The sequence below is a fragment of the Gymnoscopelus microlampas genome (assembly GCF_963454915.1).
Source record: "Gymnoscopelus microlampas genome assembly, chromosome: 21".
Taxonomy (NCBI): Eukaryota; Metazoa; Chordata; class Actinopteri; order Myctophiformes; family Myctophidae; genus Gymnoscopelus; species Gymnoscopelus microlampas.
The window spans coordinates 10,947,978-10,972,202 of NC_139958.1; the positions used below are offsets into that span (position 1 = coordinate 10,947,978).

A 24,225-nucleotide genomic window follows, 5' to 3' on the forward strand; every position below is an offset into this window, starting at 1 on the left:
CCGCCACACTGCTTGACCTCGGGTAAACACCGAAATAGGACAGACGTTGCATCCTAAGATGCTCCAACGGAAAGAAAACAAGCCGCACAAACAAGAAATGTGAGGCTAGTAGCTAGAATACTGCAATGTAGAAATACTCTTTTACAAGTAAAAGTCCGGAATAAAAAATGTTCTTGAGTAAAAGTACAAAAGTATTGGTATCAAGATGTACTTGTTATGCAGAATGTCCTGTTTCACAAGGTTTCGAATGTATAAAAATCTTTTGAAAATAGCAGATCTGCAAGCTCACACTGCGTCGCATTGAAGTGGTTATTGCATGTTTTGTAATAATAATCAAAATTAGTAAGTAATAAAGTTTTCAAATAATTGTATTTGAGTAAAAGTACAATATTTGCCTCTGAGATGTGGTGGAGTAGAAGTAAAAGTATTGCAAATTGGAAATACTCCAGTGAAGTAAAAGTAACTAAAAATGGTACTTAAGTGCAGTACTTGAGTACATGTACTTAGTTACTTTCCACCTTTCTGCCTATTTATAAAACCTATGCACAGAGACACTTTCACTATCAAAATATACAAAACATGTGCGAACATTGCCAATGTACAAGTTCACAACTGAGCTTGAAGATCGTCTACTTGTCTTTCTACTTTAACGCAACACCCTTGTATGCCGAAAGTAGGGCATTCATTTACAAAATAAATAAATAAATAGAAAAATACACAATTTGAAATACGGAGATACAAGGTTTCTGCTCGCCAGCGCTGACGATATGCAATTAGTTTAGACATTAACCCATTAAGACCTGGAACGCATCTGTGTCACTTTTTCATTTGAACTAAAAAGCATTATTTTACACGTTGGGCTATTCAAAAATAGCAGATATACAAGCTCGTAGCGCGGCACCGAGTGCCGCGCTACGAGCTTGTAGATCTGCTATTTTTGAAAAAATCGTGAAAATGTGTCCAAATCTTTGAATATATATATATTGTTTTAAAGCAAACATTAACTCAAATCTTTGCTTCTGGGGGGGTCCCTGGAACAAAATATTTTGAGATGGGGGTCCGCGGCCAAATACATATCATTTTTGGGGGTCCTTGACATGAAAAAGTTTGATCACCACTGATATAGAAACATACGTTTTTCAGAAAAACGTTTAGGATTTAGAAGACATTTTGCAGAATCGGAAATTCCAGGCCTCAATGCGTTAATGCAAGGTGACTGAGGGATAATTGTTTAGACAGAGATGATGTGGTGTGTCCTCCTTGAGGGGGGGCGAAGGGGGGCGGGGGGGGGGGGTATAATGTAAGAGCAGAATGGGTGCATCATGTATGTCATTTATTCAGGTGATTAATGAGAGCTCCTCTATATGGCCGGTCTTGCTGAGAAAATTAAGTGTGTCCATTTATTTATCTATATATATTAGAACAGGCTGCATGCTCTGCTCTCTCCTTACTTTGCCACCCTCCCTTGAGTTCATAAATTATGGCCCCTGCTGCCCAATTTTATGGATGGCATGTATCCAATTAACACACACACACACACACACACACACACACACACACACACACACACACACACACACACACACACACACACACACACACACACACACACACACACACACACACACACACACACACACACACACACACAGGAATGAATACACACATACACACATGCACGAACGCATGCACGCACACATACAAATGCACGGATGCAAACAGGCACACAAACACACGCGCAAGAATGAAGGCACACACAAATGTGCCGACGCACACATATGCACGCACGCACGCACGCACGCACGCACGCACGCACGCACGCACGCACGCACACGCACACGCACACGCACACACAAAAATGCACGGACGCACACAGGCACACTCAAACAAGAATGAAGGCACACACATAAACGCAGGCAAGCACACCCACGCACACATACACACTAATGCACGGACGCACACAGGCACACACACGCAAGAATGAAGGCAAACACACGCTAGCACGCACACATACACACGCACACACACACACACACACACACACACGTGCGCGTGCGCACGGACAAGGACTATGGCTCATGTGCATCTGAAGGACATATGCTTGACTTCATTAGCCCTGCAGCGCCAGGCGAATGCGCTGCGGAAATCACAAATGACTCCTTCCTACCACAAATATTAACATTTGCAATCTGTTGTGTTGTGCTAGAGCAAATAGAAACGACACGACTCAGAGAGCGTTAAACCATTAAGACCGGGAACATATCTGTGTAACCACTTTAACCATTATTTTATACTTTGGCTATTAAAAAAATAGCAGATCTACAAGCTCATAGCGCGGCACCGAGTGCCGCGCTATGAGCTTGTAGATCTGCTATTTTTGGGGGGGAAAATCGTGAAATCTTTGAATATATATTTTTTTAAAGCAAACATTTTTAACTCAAATCTTTCTGGGGGGGTCTCTGGAACAACATATTTTGAGATGGGGGTCCGCGGCCAAATACATATCATTTTGGGGGTCCTTGACATGAAAAAGTTGGAGCACCACAAATATAGCAACAGGATTTAGAAGACATTTGTAGAATCCCCAGAAGCAAAGATTTGAGTTAAAATTGTTCGCTTTAAAAAAAAATATATATTCAATGATTAGCAAACATTTCCACGCTTTTTCAAAACAAATAGCAGATCTACAAGCTCGTAGTGCGGCACTCAATGCCGCACTGTGAGCTTGTAGATCTGCTATTTTTTGAATAGCCAAAGTATAACATAATGGTTAAAGTGGTTACACAGATGCGTTCCCGGTTTTAATGGGTTAATAAATCATGATTATGAAGCACCATCGGCCGCATGGCTGCAGCTTCCACCCACCACCACCACCACAACCACCAGTGGATATACTGTACCGCCCTCATGTCGCACAGAAACCTCCTATGTCTAAATTAAACCATAACTTTTCGGGACAATGGGGGTGAAAAAAAAGAACCTGTGTTCCAATGGATCCAATGTGGTTATTCATTGGTTCAATATTTATAAAAGCAGAGCTTTTTCATGCACATTGACGGTGGGTGCTAGGCCAATTAAACTTTGTATTAACACATTGGCTGCCATGGACGCAGATCTGCATTCATTTGCGCAAAGGCCCGCACGCTGCCAAGGACGCAGATCTGCGTTCTTTCAAAAAAAAAAAAAATCAAAAAAAATATATATATATATATATATATATTTTTTTTTTTTTAAAACAAAACAAAGACCAAGGAGATATGATTTTCCGAAGATTTAGACTCCCAGACACTTCCTTGTAACTTAAAAATTCTGTATCTCGGCTCCTAAGTACTTTTTTTTTCTCATTGAAAAAGTCTGGCAGCCTACTGTAGGAAAAAAAAAAAAAGCTGGCAGCCAATGTGTTAAGAGAGGTGGAGACAACGACAACGTTTTGATCCTCACAGGATCTTCATCAGGTCAGTATCATACTGACCTCAACATGTCATTAACTACATTTTAGCTAATTAGCTAAAAAAGTTAATAAAAAAAATGTGCTATTCTCGCTATACATTTGGGCGATAATCTGGCAGCAGTTCCGGTACGGAACCGCTGCCGGTCATCAAATTATTGGCTTAGGAATCTAAAAAATATCCACAAATTCAAGTCTCCATGGGGTGACTAATCGGTAGAACATTTTTTTTTGGGTGAACTATCCCTTTAAGCTACAGTAGGGCATTCATTTATGGAAAAAAACGAAACAAAAAAAACACAACAAGTTGAAAAATGGAGATACAAGATTTCTGCCCGACAGCAACGATAACACTCCATCTCCGTTGTGTTTTGTGGGCACGCCTCCATGATGATACAACTCGTTATAGATAATTACACAGCAATTAAGACTGTGATAGGTAAACAGCAGGCTGGACCGCCCTCCTGATGACTGATGATGAAAAGCAGCTCTTTAATCAACCTTCCTTGATAGTTACCTTGACCCTCACCTAGACTTTAATACAACCTAGGGCAATTAACCCATTGAGACCTGAAGCCGATTCTACATGTCTCCTAAATCTCAACAGTTTTCTGAGTCTTTTTCATGTCAAGGACCCCCAAAATTATATGTATTTGGCCGCGGACCCCCATCAAAATATTTTGTTCCAGGGACCCCCAGAAGCAAAGATTTGAGTTAAAAATGTTCGCTTTAAAAATATATATATTCAAAGATTTGCACACATTTTCACAAATTTTCAAAAATAGCAGATCTACAAGCTCGTAGCGCGGCACCCGAGTGCCGCGCTATGAGCTTGTATATCTGCTATTTTTGAATAGCCCAAAGTGTAAAATAATGCTTTTTAGCTCAAATCTAAAAATGACACAGATCCAGGTCTTAATGGGTTAACTGAAAATAATATCAAAACCAAAATTTTGTAGCCTCTAACTTAAAGGGCAAGACAACTTTAGTAGAGGTTTGGGTTGTGTAGTTACCTTGCCATGATGTAACTCCAAAAGTGGACAATAAATACAAAATAATTGCTCCATTGATTAGAAATTCATTCATTCATTAAAAATATGCTCCTCATTGACTCATATTGTACAGTGAAACAGCCCTCAAAGTCACCTTTTTGCATGTAAACGAATGCAAACAAAGTTGATTCAGACAATAGACAGGTTTCCTGTTAGTAAACATGAGAGGATATGACCGCGCAGAGGAGGGGGAAGCCTATAGAGGGCGCCATTACCCGCAGCAGCTCTGGTCAAATGTCCATTCATAAAAGAAATGATCTTCACCGGGTTTAATGAAAGTAGATTAAATTATGCAGTTTGTAATACCTTGTTTACTCAATAAAAATGATTTGTCGGAAGTTGGATCTGTTTGTATATAATAGCAGCATTATGCCTATTATGCCTATAATAGCAGAATTATGGCTATCTAACTCCCGAACATAACAACAGAGTGAACGGCGCAACAATTCGTTTCCCCCGAGCATGCGCAGATTGCGCATTCTGCTCTGTGATGACATCGCGCGGAAATCCGTCTATATAGAACATCACCAAACCCAGTACTGTTTGTTTTTTAAATAAAAAGGTTAACTTCCTGCTGATATTACTATTTGAAGATCCGGATCCGGAGATCCAGTCCAGGTTTTCTTTTTAATAAGAATAGTAAAATCAACAGGAAGTTAATATTTTGATTTAAAAAGAAAACAGTACTGGGTTTGGCGATGCTATATATTGTCTGAATCAACTTTGTTTGCATTCGTTTATGCTACAAGAGTGACTTTGAGATCTGTTTTACCATCAACAGGTCAATGAGGAGCATGTTTTGAATTATCTAATCAATGGAGAAATTATTTTGTATTTCTTTGGAGTTACATCATGGCAAGGTAACTACAAAATCCAAACCTCTACCAAAGTGGCCTTGCCCTTAAATCCATTAAAACCGGGAAAGTATCTGTGTCATTTTAGATTTTAGCTATACATATTATATCATCATAAGTTTTTCAGAAAACTCTTGGTTTAGGACAGTGGTTCTCAAAAATAGCAGATGTGCTTTGTGTACTTCCTGCCGCGCTGCAAGCTTGTACATGTGCTATCTTTGAACATTTAAAAACAAAATCTTGAAAGTGTGAGAACTACTGATTTAGAAGGCATTTGTAGAACCGGTCGCAGGTCTTAATGGGATAATCGTTCATTAATCGTGAGGTTGTAGATCAGCTATTTTTGGCAAAGATTGGTTGTATAGACCAGGGGTCTTCAACAGGGGGTCCGGGACCCCTAGGGGGTCCTCAGAGCTACTATAGGGGCTCCGCCAAATCGTTCTGTGATAGGATTTAGTTTTTTTTATTAACCACTTGAACCTTACAATTCCTTTTCGGAGGGGAACATTAGCCGAAAATAGCAGATCTACAAGCTCTCAACGCCTCGCGCTGCGAGGCGTTGAGAGCTTGTAGATCGGCTATTTTTGGCAAAGAGGCTATAGGTGTAGAGGGAAAAAAGAGCAGACTAAGTAAAAAAAAACTTTAATCTGAAACACAATTTTATACAATATAGAGTAGGGGGTCCCTGCTTCATCTCTCTCTCAGCTAGGGGGTCCTTGGCCTGAAAACGTTGAAGACCCCTGGTAGACGGAAAAGAAGCACTCAAAAGTACAGTTGCAGCTCAGGTCCAGTTTACTGAGAATGGAGTTTTTTTTTAAGTGGCCATTACAGGCTGTAGTCAGGTTTGTGGAAGACAGTGAGAGCTGTGAAGTTGACAGGCTCTCGTCTTATCTTCCAGCAGATCTATAATAAAGGCTTATATTTAGCAGCTGCTTCCACATGATATCGATGGAATTCAACCTCAAGAGCTTCAGAAACATGCTCACCACCATGTTACTCCTGTTACTCCTCCACTGGGTTCTATATGACTCATTCCATACCGTTCAGTGTGGTGTAAAGTAACCAAGTACATTTACTCAAGTACTGTACAATGTTGAGTTATTTTTACTTTACTGGAGTATTTCCAATATTCAATACTTTAACTTCTACTACACCACATCTCAGAGGCAAATATTACACTTTTACTCCACTACAATTATTTGAAAACTTTAATACTAGTTACTTTATAGATAGATTTTGATTATTATTACACACAACGTACATTAACCACTGCAGCTCACGTTGTGAGCTTGTAGAGCTGCTATTTTCAAAACATTTTAAAATATTCTATACATTCGAAAACCTGTTAAACGGGACATTCTGCATAATGAGTAGTTTCTACTTTTGGTACTTTAAGTACATTTTGATGCCAATACTTTTGTACTTGTACTCAAGTAAACACACACACACAGTGTGTGTGTGTGTGTGTGTGTGTGTGTGTGTGTGTGTGTGTGTGTGTGTGTGTGTGTGTGTGTGTGTGTGTGTGTGTGTGTGTGTGTGTGTGCGCGTGCGCATGCACGTGTGTGAGAAATGCATTATGTCTCATCTTGAAATGGACTGTGTGCAGACAGATGATGTAAATCACACCAGTGTGTGTGTGTGTGTGTGTGTGTGTGTGTGTGTGTGTGTGTGTGTGTGTGTGTGTGTGTGTGTGTGTGTGTGTGTGTGTGTGTGTGTGTGTGTGTGTGTGTACGTGCTCAGCAGCATGTATCTCTGTGTGTGAATGCACAGTATCAGGTGCTAACTCTATTTGCACTCCCTAAGAGGTGCTAAGATATGCTAAATGCTACAACACCCCCGACCGAATGTGAAAACCAAATCCACTTTGATCTTTAACGGGTGCATACATACATGAAAAGCACACACACGTTTGTATTGCTATACTTGTGAGGACATCAACATTTTAGCACGCACGCACGCACGCACGCACACACACACACACACACACACACACACACACACACACACACACACACACACACACACACACACACACACACACACACACACACACACACACACACACACACACACACACACACACACACACACACACACACACCCTGCCCTGCTCAATCTCTCCTTCCCTCTGTCTCTTTCCTTCACTTTATTTCTTTAGTATGAAAAATTAAAGCGTGTCTTTTCTCCTATTAAATTAGTCATCTCCATTTCCCTCACAAATTTTGATTTATTGGTTCCCATGGAAACCCGCACAGCCAAACAGAGAGGGTATATTAATGGCTGACATTTACCTCCTGTTCTACACAAATTCATCTATTGCACACTATTAAAGGAGTACTTCACCCGTTTTCAACCTATCTGCACATAGTTGGTCCTCACTAACAGGCCGAAGGCGTGGCGGAGACAACGTTTCATCCCTGAGTGGAACATGGAGTCCCTCAGAGGCACAGAAGCAGCAAAACCACGTGATCGCAAAAAAAACAGCACATCCACTTCCGTGTAAAAACAAAAAAAAGCCTTTCTGTTGTTTTTGGGCAAAACCACCCCTCTTTCAACAGCCCACAGAGCCTACGAGACTCCCCTACGTCTTTTAAAGCGATCGGCAGAGTGTACAAATGGCACCAAATGGACCCGGCAGGGTCCATTTGGTTCCATTTGTACACTCTCAGAGTTACAGACCCATAAGGGTCCATTTGGTGCCTAATCTATCATTTAGCTGGGGACCCCCTGGAAGTCCCTCAAGGACCCCTGGGGGTCCCCGGACCCCACTTTGAGAACTAATGTCACAGAGGAACCGCGTGTGTGTTGTGCCCAGTGGGAATTCGGGTGGAGCAGCGGGGTGTCCAGAACCCAAAACCCAAACATCTCTATCTTTCTGGGTGTCTGTCTGTCTGTGTCCCATTTCATACCCATATAAGGAGACCTCTGTCTGTCTGCCTGTGTCTTTTATGCCCATGTATGGAGATCCATATCTCATCGCTATGCCATCGTAGTACTGACGTCATAGACTGACCTCCACGTACTGATAATGGGTACTACTGCACTACGTACTATGACAACGGGTACACTGATAGCGGGCACAGCGGGTACAACAGGTATTGCGTAACCAGGGGCACGCATTACCAACGGGCATCGTTCACATGCGGGCATCGTTCACAGCGGGCATCGTTCGCCAACGGGCATCAGCAGTAGTAATGTAAAAATGGGAGAACGAATAAGAATCAATATGTTTGGGGGGTAAAAGAGAGACAGAACAATTACAAACACTGATAGAACTATGGATCGAGAGAGTCAGCAGAGACTTGTGAGAACGTGTGGTTGAGTTCGACTTCATTAGCAGAGGGGAGGCTATGGCGAGATTATTAAGGCGAAGGCAGACAGGCAATGATACCAGTCCGCTAATTCCAGACCTCACAGACATACACATGCACGCACAAATACACAAAACACACACAAGCCTTGAGGCAGCTCCTCCTAACTAGGTCAGATTGAGACACAAGTGCGCCTGAAAAAAAAATGTACTTAAGTACCGGAGTAAATGTACTTAGACGCTTTTCCACCAATGTGACTATACGTAGTACACCACACATTTTTAACAAATCATTTTCATAACGTTTCCGTAACTTTTCCAAAGTATTTCACCGCATTTCCAGGCTAGTGTGCCATCAATGCCCCGAGACAGACTCAAGTAAAGGTGTCACGTGTGATAAAAATAACAGATCTTATAACTAGCTAACAGCAGTTATAAGATTTTAGTTATAAAGCAGCTAACAACATATCACAATGTAAATATGACATCCTGTATACATTAGGTCACACTCGCACAGCACACTACCTTTTACCACGTTTCCACATTTCACATAATGTTATGTTTTGGGACATGTTTTTTTGTATGAACAAAATCAATAGCCAAAAACTATATGGATATCCAAACCTTTTCCCAAAAAAAGTATTAATTCGAAACTTTTTTCCAGGCCTGGAATATTTCCAGGAATTTCATGACCGTGGGAACCCTGTACATAGTACAATGGGAGTACAGGGCGGAGGAGAAGAGGCACACACACACACACACAGGTTTGTATTACTATACTTGTGAGGACATCAACTATACTATACTTGTGAGGACAACGCTTTAGGACAGCCATTTTATGAACGTCATTTAAAAACATATACTGTATATTATTTTGCCATTTTTAACCGTAAGCCTAAAGCCGAAAAATAGCCGATCTATAAGCTCACAACGCGTCGCGCTGCGACGCGTTGTGAGCTTATAGATCGGCTATTTTTCGATGCATGACACTGGCGCGCAACTAAGTATATAAATCATGTTTAACTCTAATTCCAATCCCTAAACCTAACCTCTAAATGTCTAATCCTGACCTGAATGTTTTTCTAATTGTAAACGTATCTCTAAAAATGTTTTTTTAACTATAAAACAACCATTTGTCTCGTGAGGACCAGGAAAACGGTCCTCACGATGTATATTTCTTGACATTCTCCTATACTTGGTCCTCGCAAGTATAGTAATACGCACGCACACGCACACACACACGCACACACACACACACACACACGCGCGGTGGTGATTTACAGTACCTGTCTCCGGGTGGCAGGGTCCGTGCCGGTGGCAGTTACAGGGCACGCACGGCGAGAGGCGCCCTCCTCTGCCAGGCTCCTCCCTGGTGAAGCCGGCGGCGCAGTGCTCACAGTGGGGGCCCTGGAAGCCGGCGGGACAGGAGCACACCTCCACCCAGGGGGCAGGAGGCTCGGCTAAACCGGAGGACACGGCGGCCGAGCCCAGGGTCACTCCCGACAGCTGGGACGTGTCTGTGTGTGGAGGAGGAGGAGAACAGGGACGTGTCAGGGTCATCTATCGTTTTTGCTGTTATGTCCAAAGCTGTTCCTTTTTTATTATTAGCACATTGAGACCTGAAAAATGGAGATGTACAAGCTTGCAGTGCAGCACAAAGTGACGCACTGTGAGCTTGAATATCTGCTATTTTGAATAGCCAACGCAAAAATCTCAGCAGGTTTTCAAGCTCACAGCGCGTCGCAAAGAGACGCGTTGTGAGCTTGAAGATCTGCTATTTTCCCTATACTTTTGTGTGACACGCTTGTAATGTATAATGAAGAAGGTCATTAATTTACAAAAAAAATGCATAAAAGGTTGAAATACAGAGACACAAGGTTTCTGCCTGACTGTGAGGCTATACTTTTTTTCATAGAGTCAGACAGATTTTTCACCACTTTCCACTTTGCGTCCCCGTTTAAAGTATGTCGTTATACTGTAGGTGAGCCTTTTCAAAATCTTTCAAAACTTCCAGAAATAGCAGATTTACAAGTACGGGTATTTTTTTTTAACATAAATATAAAATATATATTTATATATAAATATATAAAATTATGTTCAGTTCACATGTACATTTTGTATATTAAATGTGCTCCACTTAAACATTCAAATTGAAAAGAACATTTTACACTTTTTTGACAAGAAACACTACCAGCCAAAACATCATTAATGGGCTCTCCAAAACAGCGATTGATCGGAACCCAAAAACATGGCATTAGCCGGGCTATACTTTTTTTTTTATCACGCGTGCATACCGTACATACAGTACTGTAGAGTACCCCCCCCCCACATACACATACAGTACACAGTCACCCGGGGAATTGTTTGATGTAATAAATGGATCAATCATTCCAGCAGAGGAGAAGCGCTAAAGAAACAGAAGAGGAGACGTTGGAGGAGGAGGGAGGTATGGCAGAGAGAGGTCTACTGGGGATCTGATGAATACAGAGAGAGAGGATAGATCATGTTGAACTGAATCCCTCACACACGCGCTTTAGTCTCTCAAAGCAAACCTACTGTATACTCCCCCTCAAGGTCCAATAATCTGGGTGTTCTGTTCTGTTCTGTTCTGAGAGCTCACTGTGTGGTGTGTGTGTGTGTGTGTGTGTGTGTGTGTGTGTGTGTGTGTGTGTGTGTGTGTGTGTGTGTGTGTGTGTTATAGTGCTACAGTATACAGAGATAGGTGCAGTAGTAGTACATAAAAGATAGATAGGTAGGATATCCTCGACACCCAGAACCGAACAGACAATGGTTCTCAAATCCTGAGAACCATGTTCTGAGAGCTCACCGTGTGCGTGTGTGCGTGTGCGTGTGCGTGTGCGTGTGCGTGTGTGTGTGTGTGTGTGCTAACATTTTCCATGTAAGTATAAAAGTATCAATACCCTATATTGTAGAAATTGTCTGTTACAAGTACAAGTTTGGTATTCAAAATGTACTATAAGTTAACTTTAAGCGTTGGCATCAAAATATACTTAAAGTACCAAAAGTAGTCATTATTATGCAGAAGGTCCCATTTAAGTTTTCAAATGCATAAAATGTATAAAAATCCTTTGAAAATAGCAGCTCAATAACAGTTCAATAGCAGCTCACAACTCGTCGCGTGAGCTTGTAGATTGGCTTGTAGATCGTCCAAAGAATATATACTGTAGGTCTGAATTGCTGTTGTACTAATAATCAAAATCTACAAAGTAATTAGTAACTTGTTCAAATATAAAGTGTTCAAATAATTGGAGTGGAGTAAAAGTACAATAATTGGCCTTTGAGATGTAGTGGAGTAGAAGTAAAATTATTGAAAACTGGAAATACTCCAGTAAAGTAAAAATACCAAAAGATTGTACTTAAGTACAGTACTTGAGTAAATGTACTTAGTTACTTTCCACCACTTAGTGTGTGTTAGTGTTATACAGAGATGGATAGATGCAGTAAAGTATATAAAAGATAGATAGGTATAGATATCCTCAACACCCAGAACCTAAGACAATGGTTCTCAATCCTTGGGGCGCTACATTATATTTAATGATTTTAAAATCAATTTTAAAAAAAGAGAGGAGCTCACAGCTGATGACCGTCTATTGATTGCCTATCATAAGATATTCATAAGATTTATTGTAGGACTGTATACAGTAATTGTCAGGCGCTAATGAATACATTCTAACCACTGAGAGCTGACGGCTTAAAAATGTAATCAACACCAGACCGGTGGTCCGTTAGGAAGTCGGTCAGACGGACGGACTGTTCTCGAGATGAAACACAGACGTGCGTACAGAGATTCCGTGCATTTATTGTAAGATAATAATAGCCAATGGCATCATGGGTCATTAACCCAATAAAAACTGGGAGAGCATCTGTGTTATTTTACATTTTAACCACTTGAACCATTATTTTACACTTTGGCTTTTCAAAAAATTGCAGATCTACAAGCTCATAGCGCGGCAAGCTCAAAGTGCCACGCTATGAGCTTGTAGATCTGTATTTTTTTTTTAAATCTTGAACATTTGTGACAAATCCTAAAATCATTTTTAAAGCGAATATTTTAAACTCAAATCTTTGCTTCTGGGGGTCCCCGGAACAGAATATTTTTGAGATGGGGGTCCTTAGCCAAATACATATAATTTTGGGGGTCCTTGACGTTTGAGAACCACTGATACGGGAGTTTTTCAGAAAACCGTTAGGATTTAGAAGACCTTTGTAGAATCGGCCTCATGTCTTAACACATTGGGTGCCAAAACCGTATATATATGTTTTTTCAAAAAACATTTTGTTTCCCTTCACAGCACCAGGAGATATCATTTTCCGAAGATTTAGACTCCAATCCACTTCCTGGTTAACTTATGACTTCAAAACCTGTATCTCGGCTCCTCAAAAAAACCTGGCACCCAATTAATGGGTTAATAAGTAAAAAAAAAACAATGATCAGATCTCTCACCCTCTCCCTCTCTCTGAAACGTCAGTTCCCTGTCCCTTCCATTCTGTGGATCGCCACAACGGAAGAAATGGAATTAGGTCTGAAAGTTCCATTTACAAAAGTAAACAAGGCTGAACGGACGTTATCAGTGTTCTGTCTATCTCTCCGTTCCGTTCCGTTCACTACCTGCCTGGGACATCATTGTTTGGCGGCTTGGCGCTGTGCAAATCTGTCTCCAACACACCGGACCATTTCAATTCTGTCCCAAACTTTCCTCAGCTGAGTTGCAGCATCCTTTGTTTATCTGTTGAACTTCCTGACAGCGATGCAACTATGGATGACTTTTTCGGTTTAATTGAATAATCGAGAAGCATGATTTTTTTATATATATATATATATATTTTAAATCTATTTTATAAAAAAATCTATTTATTAAGCCTTTTTGTTGTACACCACTGTTGTGCAAAAACAGCGACTGGCTTGAAACACGTTTCAATCACATTCAATCGCCGCTGGGCTTTGTCAAGGTGTTTTTTAAACTTTATTACAAAGCCCCCCGTACAATGTCCGTGCTGAACTCAAAGCAAACACGCTACGTACAGTAATGCGATGGTGAAAGTTTAGCCAACTACCAAGCATTAACAACAAATCACACCCTGTGTGAAGGTAGTGGCGCCTTTGATACATTTTGTCATCGATATGTGTTTATAATGTGTTTATAGCTATGTGTCACGTGAAGCTTGACCAATCACTTTGTTGACGCACCTGACCAATCAGAACGTTAACGCACACGGACAAAGTCAGGTATAGAGCGGCTAGCGCCGCTAAAAATCTCATCAGGTGCCCTGAGGTTCAAAAATCCAATAAATAACTATTTTTGACCACACAACATGGACGATAAAAACCTCCCGCACACCGTTCTTCAAATGCAAAACAGAAAATCAAGGTTTGTTTATTGGGAAACACAAGTTTGTTTATTGGGAAACTCAAGTATATTGGGAGACGTTATGTTTTTCGCAATAAACAAACCTTGATTTTATGCATTTGATGTGCGGGAGTTTATGCTTCCATATTTATCGGTCCTAGCGTGGTCTTTTCTGATGCACCAGCAGTGGTGGAAAAAGTACTCAGATATTTTACTTAAGTAAAGGTAGGGTAAGTGATATTTTTTGGTTAAAACAAAAAGTATTTTGTTAAAAGGTTAAAATACTATATTCTGATAGTAATCATTGCTATAGAGTGTTTGTTCAGTAACAGGAGTCTCCCTGTCTCTCCAGCTCTTTAATAAACAGAAAATATTTTTTTCCGGTAGGTGTCAAAATCTCAGCCAATCAGGAAGAAATACCCATTTTTAAGCTTAATTTGTATAGTGTTCCAGTTCAAATTTTGTCGGCTCATTTCTTAGTGTCATCACTTCCAATTTCACTTGTTTAATCTGTATCCTGATTGAGTTCTCTGTCCTGGTTGGAAAAAATTGGAAATTAAACTGAAAATGCATTTTGTGTTTTATAAAGAGGTGGAGAGACAAGGAGACTCCTAATACTGAACAAACACTCTATAGCAATGAGTACTATCAGAATATAGAGCTATTTAACACTTATTTTAACCAAAGCAAATCACTTACCCTACCTTTAAGTAATAGTAGTATCAATACTCAAGTAAAAGTTCGGAATTAAACATTTACTTGAGTGAAAATACAAAAGTATTGGTATCAAAATGGACTTAAAGTACCTAAAGTAAAAGACCAAAATGTTTGAAAATAGCAGATATACAAGCTCACAGCGCGTCGCGATGTGAGGCGTTGTGAGCTTGTAGATCGTCTATTTTCAAATGGCCTAGGTATAAAACAGGGCTAAAGTGGTTAATGTATGTTTTATAATATAATAATTGATAATTGCAAAGTAACTAGTAACTAAAGTTACTATTGGAGTGGAGTACAGTACTTGAGTACATGTACTTAGTTACTTTACATCACTGTGCACCAGTCATTTTATGTACAGTACTGGAGGTTTTCAATCAGCCGATATTTGTCAGCTCTATTGGGTGCGCTACCGTGGCCCAAATTTTCGGTTTCTGGGCGGATATTTTTATTTTTGGGGGGGGTTTTGTAACTTTAATTCGGTTAATTTACCTGCTACTGTAGGTGAAGACAAAGCCTGGAGCCGACAAAACATAAACAAATGGGAGCGTGCTGCGAGTGTGAGCGCACGGCTGCGCGCCCCCCTCGCCCACTGGGTGCTCGTCATTTCGCCTGGGTGCTTTAGCCCCGAGGCACCCACAGTATCGGCGCCCTTGTTTGCAATAGAGAACGCACAACAAACAGCACACTGTCCATGGTGCTGAAATGAACGACTGCTGTGTTTGTGAGGCGATACACACTGCCAGTGCTGAAAAGTAACTAGGTACATTTACTTGTACTTAAGTCCTTTTTTTTGAGAATCTGTACTTCATTTGAGGTTTTACTTGTATTGTATAAACATACTCTCGCAATTTAATCAGATTCGTCAAAATAATGTTTTATTCACTAATGTTGCAACTTTTAATCTACAGGCTTGCAACACATTGTGAGCTTGAAGGTTTTTTGTTTGTTTTGCTTTTTAAAGAAGTGTAGAACGGAAACACGAGGGGGCCCTGGGCCTGGGGGACTCCGGTTAACCAACTATAGGGTTTAAGTGGTTAAAAGCATTGCAGCTTTCTGCTAAACGTGCTAAAGAAGGCTGGCTCAGGTGGAAGACAGGGTTAAACAACTAAAAATGGGACTGGTCTTCAAAATTGTAAATGCAGATTTGCCCGAAATGCCCCCGATACCCGCATATCTGTATAAGTACCTCGAAAAAGTTAGTGACACCCACAGTCACAAAACTAGAGGGAGCGTAAACAACAATCTGGTACCACCCACCCATAAAACAAACATGGGCAAATTCTCCTTCTATAACACAGCCACCAAGGAATGGAATAGTCTAACCCCATCCCTCAAAAAATGCAGTTCGCTGGGCCCATTCAAAACAGCCCTAAAAGCTCATCTTTCTGGAGGCCAAAAGAGGAGCTAGTACCAGTTTCCCTGTAGACAGACGACCCCTCCCCTTTTTTTGTATATATTTTTTATTCTTCATGCTTTTTTTTGTACATAGTGGTATTTTTTCTCTGTATTTTTATGTTGATTTTTGAACTGTTTGGTTGCTACTATATATGTCAATGAAATTAATTCAAGGACCCCAACGGAAACAAGTCCGCAAGGACTTTTTTGGTCAGACCTTTTAGACAAAAGTATTATTATGTTACAGTTTTGTGTGTCCAAAATTACATGTATTTGGCCGCGGAACAGCATCTCAAAACATGTTGTTCCAGGGACCCCCCCTAGAAGCACAGATCGGAGTTAAAAATGTTCGTTTAAAAAAATATATATTCAAAGATTTGCAAAACTTTTCCACCATTTTTCAAAAAATAGCAGATCTACAAGCTTATAGCTTGTATATCTGCTATTTTTGAATAGCCAAAGACATCTAAAAATGACACAGATGCGTTTCCAGGATTGAACGGCTTAATCTAACTCAGAGAGTGGCGCAAATGTAAACCAAATGGACCCGGAAGGGTCCATTTGGTTTACATTTGCTACACTCTCTGAGTTATAAACGGCTAAAGTACCTCTGAGGGCTTTACTGTGGTGGGGTGTGGTGGTGTCTGGGGGGTGGGGGGCGGGGCGGGGGAAGTGCACAGCTTTATGTGTGACTTTCATATTAGCGTCTGCGGGAGTGTGCCTGCGAGCGATAAGGCACTTCTAACACTGCTTGAGAACTAATTTAAGACCTAACACAAATCATTAGCAGCTCCCTCCCCTGTGATGTGCAAAAGAGGCAGCAGAGCAGCGGCAGCAACGTGAATTGAACCGTGTGCACTCTGTGTGTAGTAGAGTGTGTGTGTGTGTGTGTGTGTGTGTGTGTGTGTGTGTGTGTGTGTGTGTGTGTGTGTGTGAGTGGCTGGCTGGCTGCCTGCGTGACTGTGTTCGCAAGAAGGAGCGTGACTTACGGTTGTACGCAAGTGTTTGTTTTTTGCGCAGTAAGTTGTGTTTTGCTTGTCTGAAGTGACTCATTGCCAGCGAGCGATGAGTCACACACGTGTCGCCAAATTAAAGCGGTGACCCGGGAATCCTTCTAATGAATACGTTTATATTTCTAACCAATCTGTACGGTAGAGCATTGGTTCTCAAAGTGGGGTCCGGGGACCCCCAGGGGTACTTGGGGGGGTTCCAGGGGGTCCCCAGCTAAATGATAGATTAGGCACCAAATGGACCCTTATGGGTCTGTAACTCTGAGAGTGTACAAATGTAACCAAATGGACCCTAACGGGTCCATTTGGTTCCATTTCTACACTCTCAGAGTTAAATTAACATTGATTTTACAATATGAATTGGGGTCCCAGAGATAAAAATGCCATTACATGGGGGTCTGTAGCCCTAATGCATGTCAAACTGGGGGTCCTTGAAATTAAAATGGTTGAGAATCACTGATAGAGCCGTAAAAAAATCTTCTCTTATGGGGGTCCCTGGCAAATATTTTGAAATGGGGGTCCGCGGGCTAAAAAGTGTCAATTTGGGGGTCCTTGACATGAAAAAGTTTGAGAACCACTTACATACAGTATACATCTGCTGCTATGCTCACGCACCTTTATGTCTTACTCACTAACTATACAAATTTCACCCACTTTTTTACTTCTGTAAACCTGTGATGTGACAATAAAGCTGATTCTGAAGGATAAAGAGGAGACAACTGATATTGGAGGATTTGAAGTACTAGTTGGTAACATCTACAGTATGATTATGCAACAATGGAATAAAAAAAAGAAAGAAAGATGAGAGAGAGAGAGAGAGAGAGAGAGAGAGAGAGAGAGATTAAAGGAAATATCTCTGTTATCGCGCTGTCTTCCAAGAGATAATCTACACAGTCAAATCCTCAGTTTGAATGCATTCATTCATAACTCAAAGAGAGTGTACACGTGCAACAGAAAGGACCCTTGCTGGTCCACTGAGGATGCTTTACTCTTTACTGAGTGTTGTTAATAATAGTAGACGAGTCAAGATAAGATAGGGATCTGCCTAAAGTGGGTCAATCATGCTTAACATGACACACACAAATGAGTGGGAGTTGAAACAGCTCAAACAGAATGAGTTATATCATTAGTATTAGACATTCATGGGAGACGAATGTCTGGCAGACACACACTGTGAGCTAATGCACACGACACGACATGCCAGACACATGCTGCCATGCAGTGATATAAAGTAGTACACGTACGGTACGTAAGTACACGTACTCAAGTACCGTCCTTAAGTACAATTGTACTTGTACTTTTACTTTGAATACCGAACTCGTACTTGAAACTGACTATTTCTACAATAGGGTATTGATACTTTTACTTAAGTCAAACATTTGTATTACTTCTTTCATCACTGCATATGCGGTAATATGCAGGCACGCACACACACACACACACACACACACACACACACACACACAGACACAGACACACACACACACACACACACACACACACACACACACACACACACACACACACACACACACACACACACACACACACTTACAGTTGTGCCCTCCCGCGTTGCTGATGGTGAGTGCTGTCAGGTTGTAGAGGAGATGCTGCAAGTCAAAGGTAGACAGCGAGGGCCTTAATCTCCTGTCCCCTTCATCAAGCCTGGAGGTAAAGACACATAACACATGCAAATATTATGTCAGCTTATCTTTTTAATGCATGAATTTATTCAGACGAGGGTGTGATCGCATGCAACGCGTCTCCATGTCAAACTAAAAAGAACAGAGTCTGCACACACTGGATCAAGCTCCAGAGGCTTTTTTGCATTTCTTACTTAGACCCCCCCACATGAGATTTAGATAAATTAACACATTTTGCTGGCGACCCCCTGGGACCCCCTCAAGGACCGTACTTTGAGAACCACTGCACCAGCCAATGTGCTTAAAGGACAAGACCACTTTGTCCGAGGTTCGGGTTTGTAGTTGCCTTGCCATGATGTAACTCCAAAGGTGGACAAGAAATGTAAAATAATTGCTCCATTGATTAGAAATTGATCATGCAAAATATGCTCCTCATTGACTTACATGTACATTGTATGGTAAAACAGCTCTTTAAGTCACTCTTTTAGCACATAAACAAACACAAACCAAGTTGATTCAGACAATATAGAACATCACCAAACCCACTACTGTTTGTTTTTTAATTAAAATGTTAACTTCCTGTTGATTTTTGCTATTTTTATTAGGAAGAAACCCCGGACTGGGTCCAGATCTTCAAATAGTAAAATCAACAGGAAGATAACATTTATATATAACAAAAAGCAGTACTGGGTTTGGTGATGTTCAATATTGTCTGAATCAACTTGGTTTGTGTTCGTGCTAAAAGAGTGACTTTGAGAGCCGTTTCAGCGTAATATGTAAGTCAATGAGGAGCATTATTTTGAATTATTAATGTCTAATCAATGGAGCAATTATTTTAGATTTCTTGTCCACCTTTGGAGTTACATCATGGCAAGGTAACTACACAACCCAAACCTCGGACAAAGTGGTCTTGTCCTTTAAGTCATTGGTTCTCAAAGTGGGGTCCGAGGACCCCCAGGGGTACTTGAGGGGGTTCCAGGGGGTCCCCAGCTAAATGATAGATTAGGCACCAAATGGACCCTTATGGGTCTGTAACTCTGAGAGTGTACAAAAGGAACCAAATGGACCCTAACGGGTCCATTTGGTTCCATTTGTACACTCTCAGAGTTAAATTATCACTGATTTTAGGATATAAATTGGGGTCCCAGAGATAGAAAGGCCATTAAATGGGGGTCCGTAGCCTAATGCATGTCAAACTGGGGGTCCTTGAAATTAAAATGGTTGAGAATCACTGCTAGAGAGCCGTAAAAATCTTCTCTTATGGGGGTCCCTGGCATATCTTTTCGAATGGGGGTCCGTGGGGTAATAAGTGTCAATTTGGGGGTCCTTGACATGAAAAAGTTTGATAACCACTGAACTACACAATCCAAACCTCGGACAAAGTGGTCTTGTCCTTTAAGTGTATATCCTTCATGTCAATGATAACATTTCAAACTGTGTATGCGTGCGTGCGTGTGTGCGTGCGTGCGTGCGTGTGTGCGTGCGAGCGAACGGGTGCATATGCCCAGCTCTGGTGGGCCACACTTGTCTCAGCCATAGCCCCCCGCTGTGGGGGACGGTGCTTGTTCTCTTGGCTTTGACATGCAGGCAAACTAATAAAAGGGAGGCAATTACAAAGCAGGCCCTCAAAGCCATGGTAATGGAGCTGCTCGGACAGCGATAAGCAGGAGTGTGTGTGTGTGTGTGTGTGTGTGTGTGTGTGCGTGAAAGTGAACAAACTCCCCAGCAGCGTCCCCGTAGAGTGGGGCCGTGTCCCTTCTAATCAGCATGGAGCAGAGCAACCAGAATTAAGCCTGCTCCACCGAGGATGAGAGGCGATCAACAGGGGAGAACTAGACCAAAGCGGAGCACGTGGGGCCAACGCACACGCGTGTCCAAAAGCAACGCACAAACGCACACGCACAGCACATTATGCATGTGTAACTGCACAGTTCACAGGATTAGGGTTAGAGCCTTAACCACTTAAACCCTATATACTCCCCCAGGAATCTATACTTGGTCTGCTCTTTTTTTGTCCCCCCCCCTCTCTCCACGAAATCTCTAGGGACGCTATAGAGCAGTGGTTCTCAAACTTTTTCATGTCAAGGACCCCTAAATTGACACTTATTAGCCCGCGGACCCCCATTTGAAAAAGATATGCCAGGGACCCCCATAAGAGACGATTTTTACGGCACTCTAGCAGTAGACTGAAAGAACGAGCCCAATCGATGGTCTTGAAGGGCGGAGCCAAACCCAGGCGCTGGATTCCAGCGCCTGGGTTTGGTGCACTCTGATTGGTTAGGAGATAACAAGGTCCTAAGACCAGCGTTCCTGCAAGGTTCTCCCAGGCTTTTTTTCTTTTGAAACAAAAAAAAAGGCATGGGTTTCCGAGGCTACTCTAGCAGTGATTTCAACCATTTTAATTTCAAGGACCCCCCAGTTTAACATGCATTAGGCAACGGACCCCCATTTAATGGCATCTCTATCTCTGGGACCCCAATTTATATTGTAAAATCAATGTTCATTTAACTCTGAGAGGGTACAAATGGAACCAAATGGACCCGTTAGGGTCCATTTGGTTCCATTTGTACGCTCTCAGAGTTACAGACCCATAATGGTCCATTTGGTTCCTATCCATCATTTAGCTGGGGACCCCCTGGAACCCCCTCAAGTACCCCTGGGGGTCCCCGGACCCAACTTTGAGAACCAATGCTATAGAGTACAGAAGTCCTGACGCCACTCGTTCATCCCCAGGTTCGTAAAGTAATTTCTCTATGGAGAATAACATTGGGTCATCTTAGAATCGTCTCATATAAGAATTGTGGTCCAAAATTAAACAAACTGTCTCGGCGATATTGTCAGGGAGGAGGCTCTGTATCGTTTATGATAGTCAGTCACTTATATTTGATACAGTCTGTTTCTGGCGAAAATGTAACTAATTCGGCGGAAGTAACTTTAACGTTTTCTCACCGTCAGTTGATGCTTCATATCCATAGGAGTCAAAGCGCCGGGATCGTTTGTTTATTTTTGGAACACAGTTCTTATTTGACGCGATATTACAGACGTCTATGGGAAATCATTATGGGGGTGGAAAACCGCAAAGCAGGTAGGATGTGTAAATTACGTCAGACTTCGGTGCTCTATACTCTATATGCTCTATGCAACCTACTGTAGGCAGTAGGTTGCACATGGTTAAACACGAGCCAGGTAAGACACGGAATGGCAGACCAAGAGGCGAGACTAAATGGAAACCGTTCCTGCCTAGCTGTTACCTTAGTTTGCACACACCTCAGGAGGAGACGCCCAAGTGTTTGAAAACGCTGTAGTGAGCATGCCAGGCGTCTAGGTGGCAGTGAGACGCGGACAATGCTCACAACGCGTCGCGATGTGACGCGTTGTGAGCTTGTAGATCGGCTATTTTCTAATACAATCTTGCGGGGAAATTATAATAAGCAGATATGGCAACCCTGCTACTCGGTTCTATCCATACATCTCTTCATCCCTTCAACCCCCTCCACTCTGCAGAAGATCTATGATAAAAGATCTAAGAAAAAGTTTAATCTGCAACACAATTTCATACATGTAGTGGGGGTCCCTGCTTCATCTCTCTCTCAGCTAAGGGGTCCTTGGCCTGAAAAATGGTGAACACCCCTGAAATAGAGCACTCATTTATGAAAAAAACATAACAAAAAAAACTAACAAATATGGAGATACAAGGTTTCTGCCCGACAGCGACAATATGCAGCCAGTCAAGAGACAAGTGGGATGTAGGTCCCAGAACGTGCTTCTGCTCTGGTTTATTTATGCTTCTCTAAATGTATTTGACAAGTACTTGGAAATACCTCAAAAACAATATCCACACACAAAATCCTTCCGTTTGTATGTGGGGGTCTAAAATTGTCATGAATCTCACTTATGTCATCGCGTAACATGCATTCATGTAACCACCCCGCACACCATCACACACACACACACACACACACACACACACACACACACACACACACACACACACACACACACACACACACACACACACACACACACACACACACACACACACACACACACACACACACACACACACACACGCTTGTAGAGGACATTTTTAGCACGGCATGGCTGAAAGTGGCGGGAAAATTGCAGATGTACCAATCTACAAGTTCACAACGGGTTGCAGTGCGACTTGTTGTGAACTTGTATACTGGCAAAAATAATATACTGACAAAGGTCGAAAACGGCGTATCTGCTGTTTGTCGCAAATACAAACTTGGAGCATTCAAAAAGTGAGTTGAGAGTCTCCCGCAATGTTTTCATGATTCTGTTCTTACAGTTTGGCTCAGTACCAAGAGACGGAGGATGTGCGTTATTTTTTCTTTAACACATCGGGTGCCGATCACGGTCTGAACCGTGTGTTTACATAGTAGCGCTCTGGTGCCGTTCACGGTCTGGACCGTGAGTTCTGTCTTTTTGTTTTTTTTCGTTTTTCTCCGCACGGGCGGGGCTAGAGCAGCCCTGGGAGTACCCATTGTGATCCTAAGAAGGATAGGCCAAATGGATCACCAGAAACAAAAACATGGCTTCCGTCCACTTCCTGTCTATTTCCTTCTTTAAAACGCCTATATCTCCGAATCCGTTTCCTGTGGTGAAAACCGGTCATGCGCGACCCCCCCCCCCCCCCCCGTTGTAACTCGCAAGTGAAATGTTATGGTTCCAGGCTGTAGCCAGGGTCATCGCTCAACATGAACGGATGCTTTTTTTTTACGTGGATTTGCTCGTCGCGGAGTCTACAGATTTAAACAGTAAAGCGCAGTCAATGGGGAGAATGCTGGCACCCAACATAAGTTGTTATGAAAAAAGGCTGGCACCCGATGTGTTAAATGTCTAACCATAAAACAACACTATCTTTTGTTAGGACCTCACAATGTCTATTCTTCAAATTCTGCTATAATTGGGGACATTTTGGCCTCACAAGTATAGCAATACAACCACACACACACACACACACACACACACACACACACACACCAAGCTTTATCCAGCCACCCTCATACTTGCACGCACGCACACTCACGCACACACACACACACACACACACACACACACGCGTGCACAGAGCGTTCAGGCCCATCAACATCTTATTGTGATTCATCTGGTGAGGTTGGACATCCACCATGGAGAGAGGCTTTGGCAGAAGCAATTAAAATCCTTTCACACTGTTCCTTAGCACAGAGCTCCCAGAATATAGCTGTTTGTGAGAGGAGGAAGAGCCTGGCAAATAGTGTGCGTGTGTGCGTGTGCGTGTGCGTGTGTGTGTGTGTGTGTGCGAATGTGCAGTGGTGGAAAAAACGTATTCAACAATTTTTACTTAAGTAAAAGTATCAATACTGCAATTTAGAAGCACTCCGTTACAAGTAAAAGTCCGGAATTCAAAATTGACTTGAGTAA

At 41.9% G+C, this 24,225-nt stretch overlaps 1 protein-coding gene across 2 annotated transcripts in view; it reads right to left on the bottom strand.

The window, feature by feature from the left end:
• Window positions 1-24,225, bottom strand: part of lamc3 (laminin, gamma 3) — a gene marked incomplete at its 3' end in the record, with an annotated part of 244,086 nt that overhangs the window by 72,948 nt on the left and 146,913 nt on the right. For both annotated transcript variants that reach the window (XM_084046138.1, XM_084046137.1), the window contains exons 11-12: window positions 18,711-18,820; window positions 9,951-10,181 (exon numbers count right to left, since the gene is read on the bottom strand). In XM_084046138.1, the coding sequence (XP_083902264.1) occupies window positions 9,951-10,181; window positions 18,711-18,820 (341 nt within the window). The remainder of the gene's footprint in view (window positions 1-9,950; window positions 10,182-18,710; window positions 18,821-24,225) is intronic.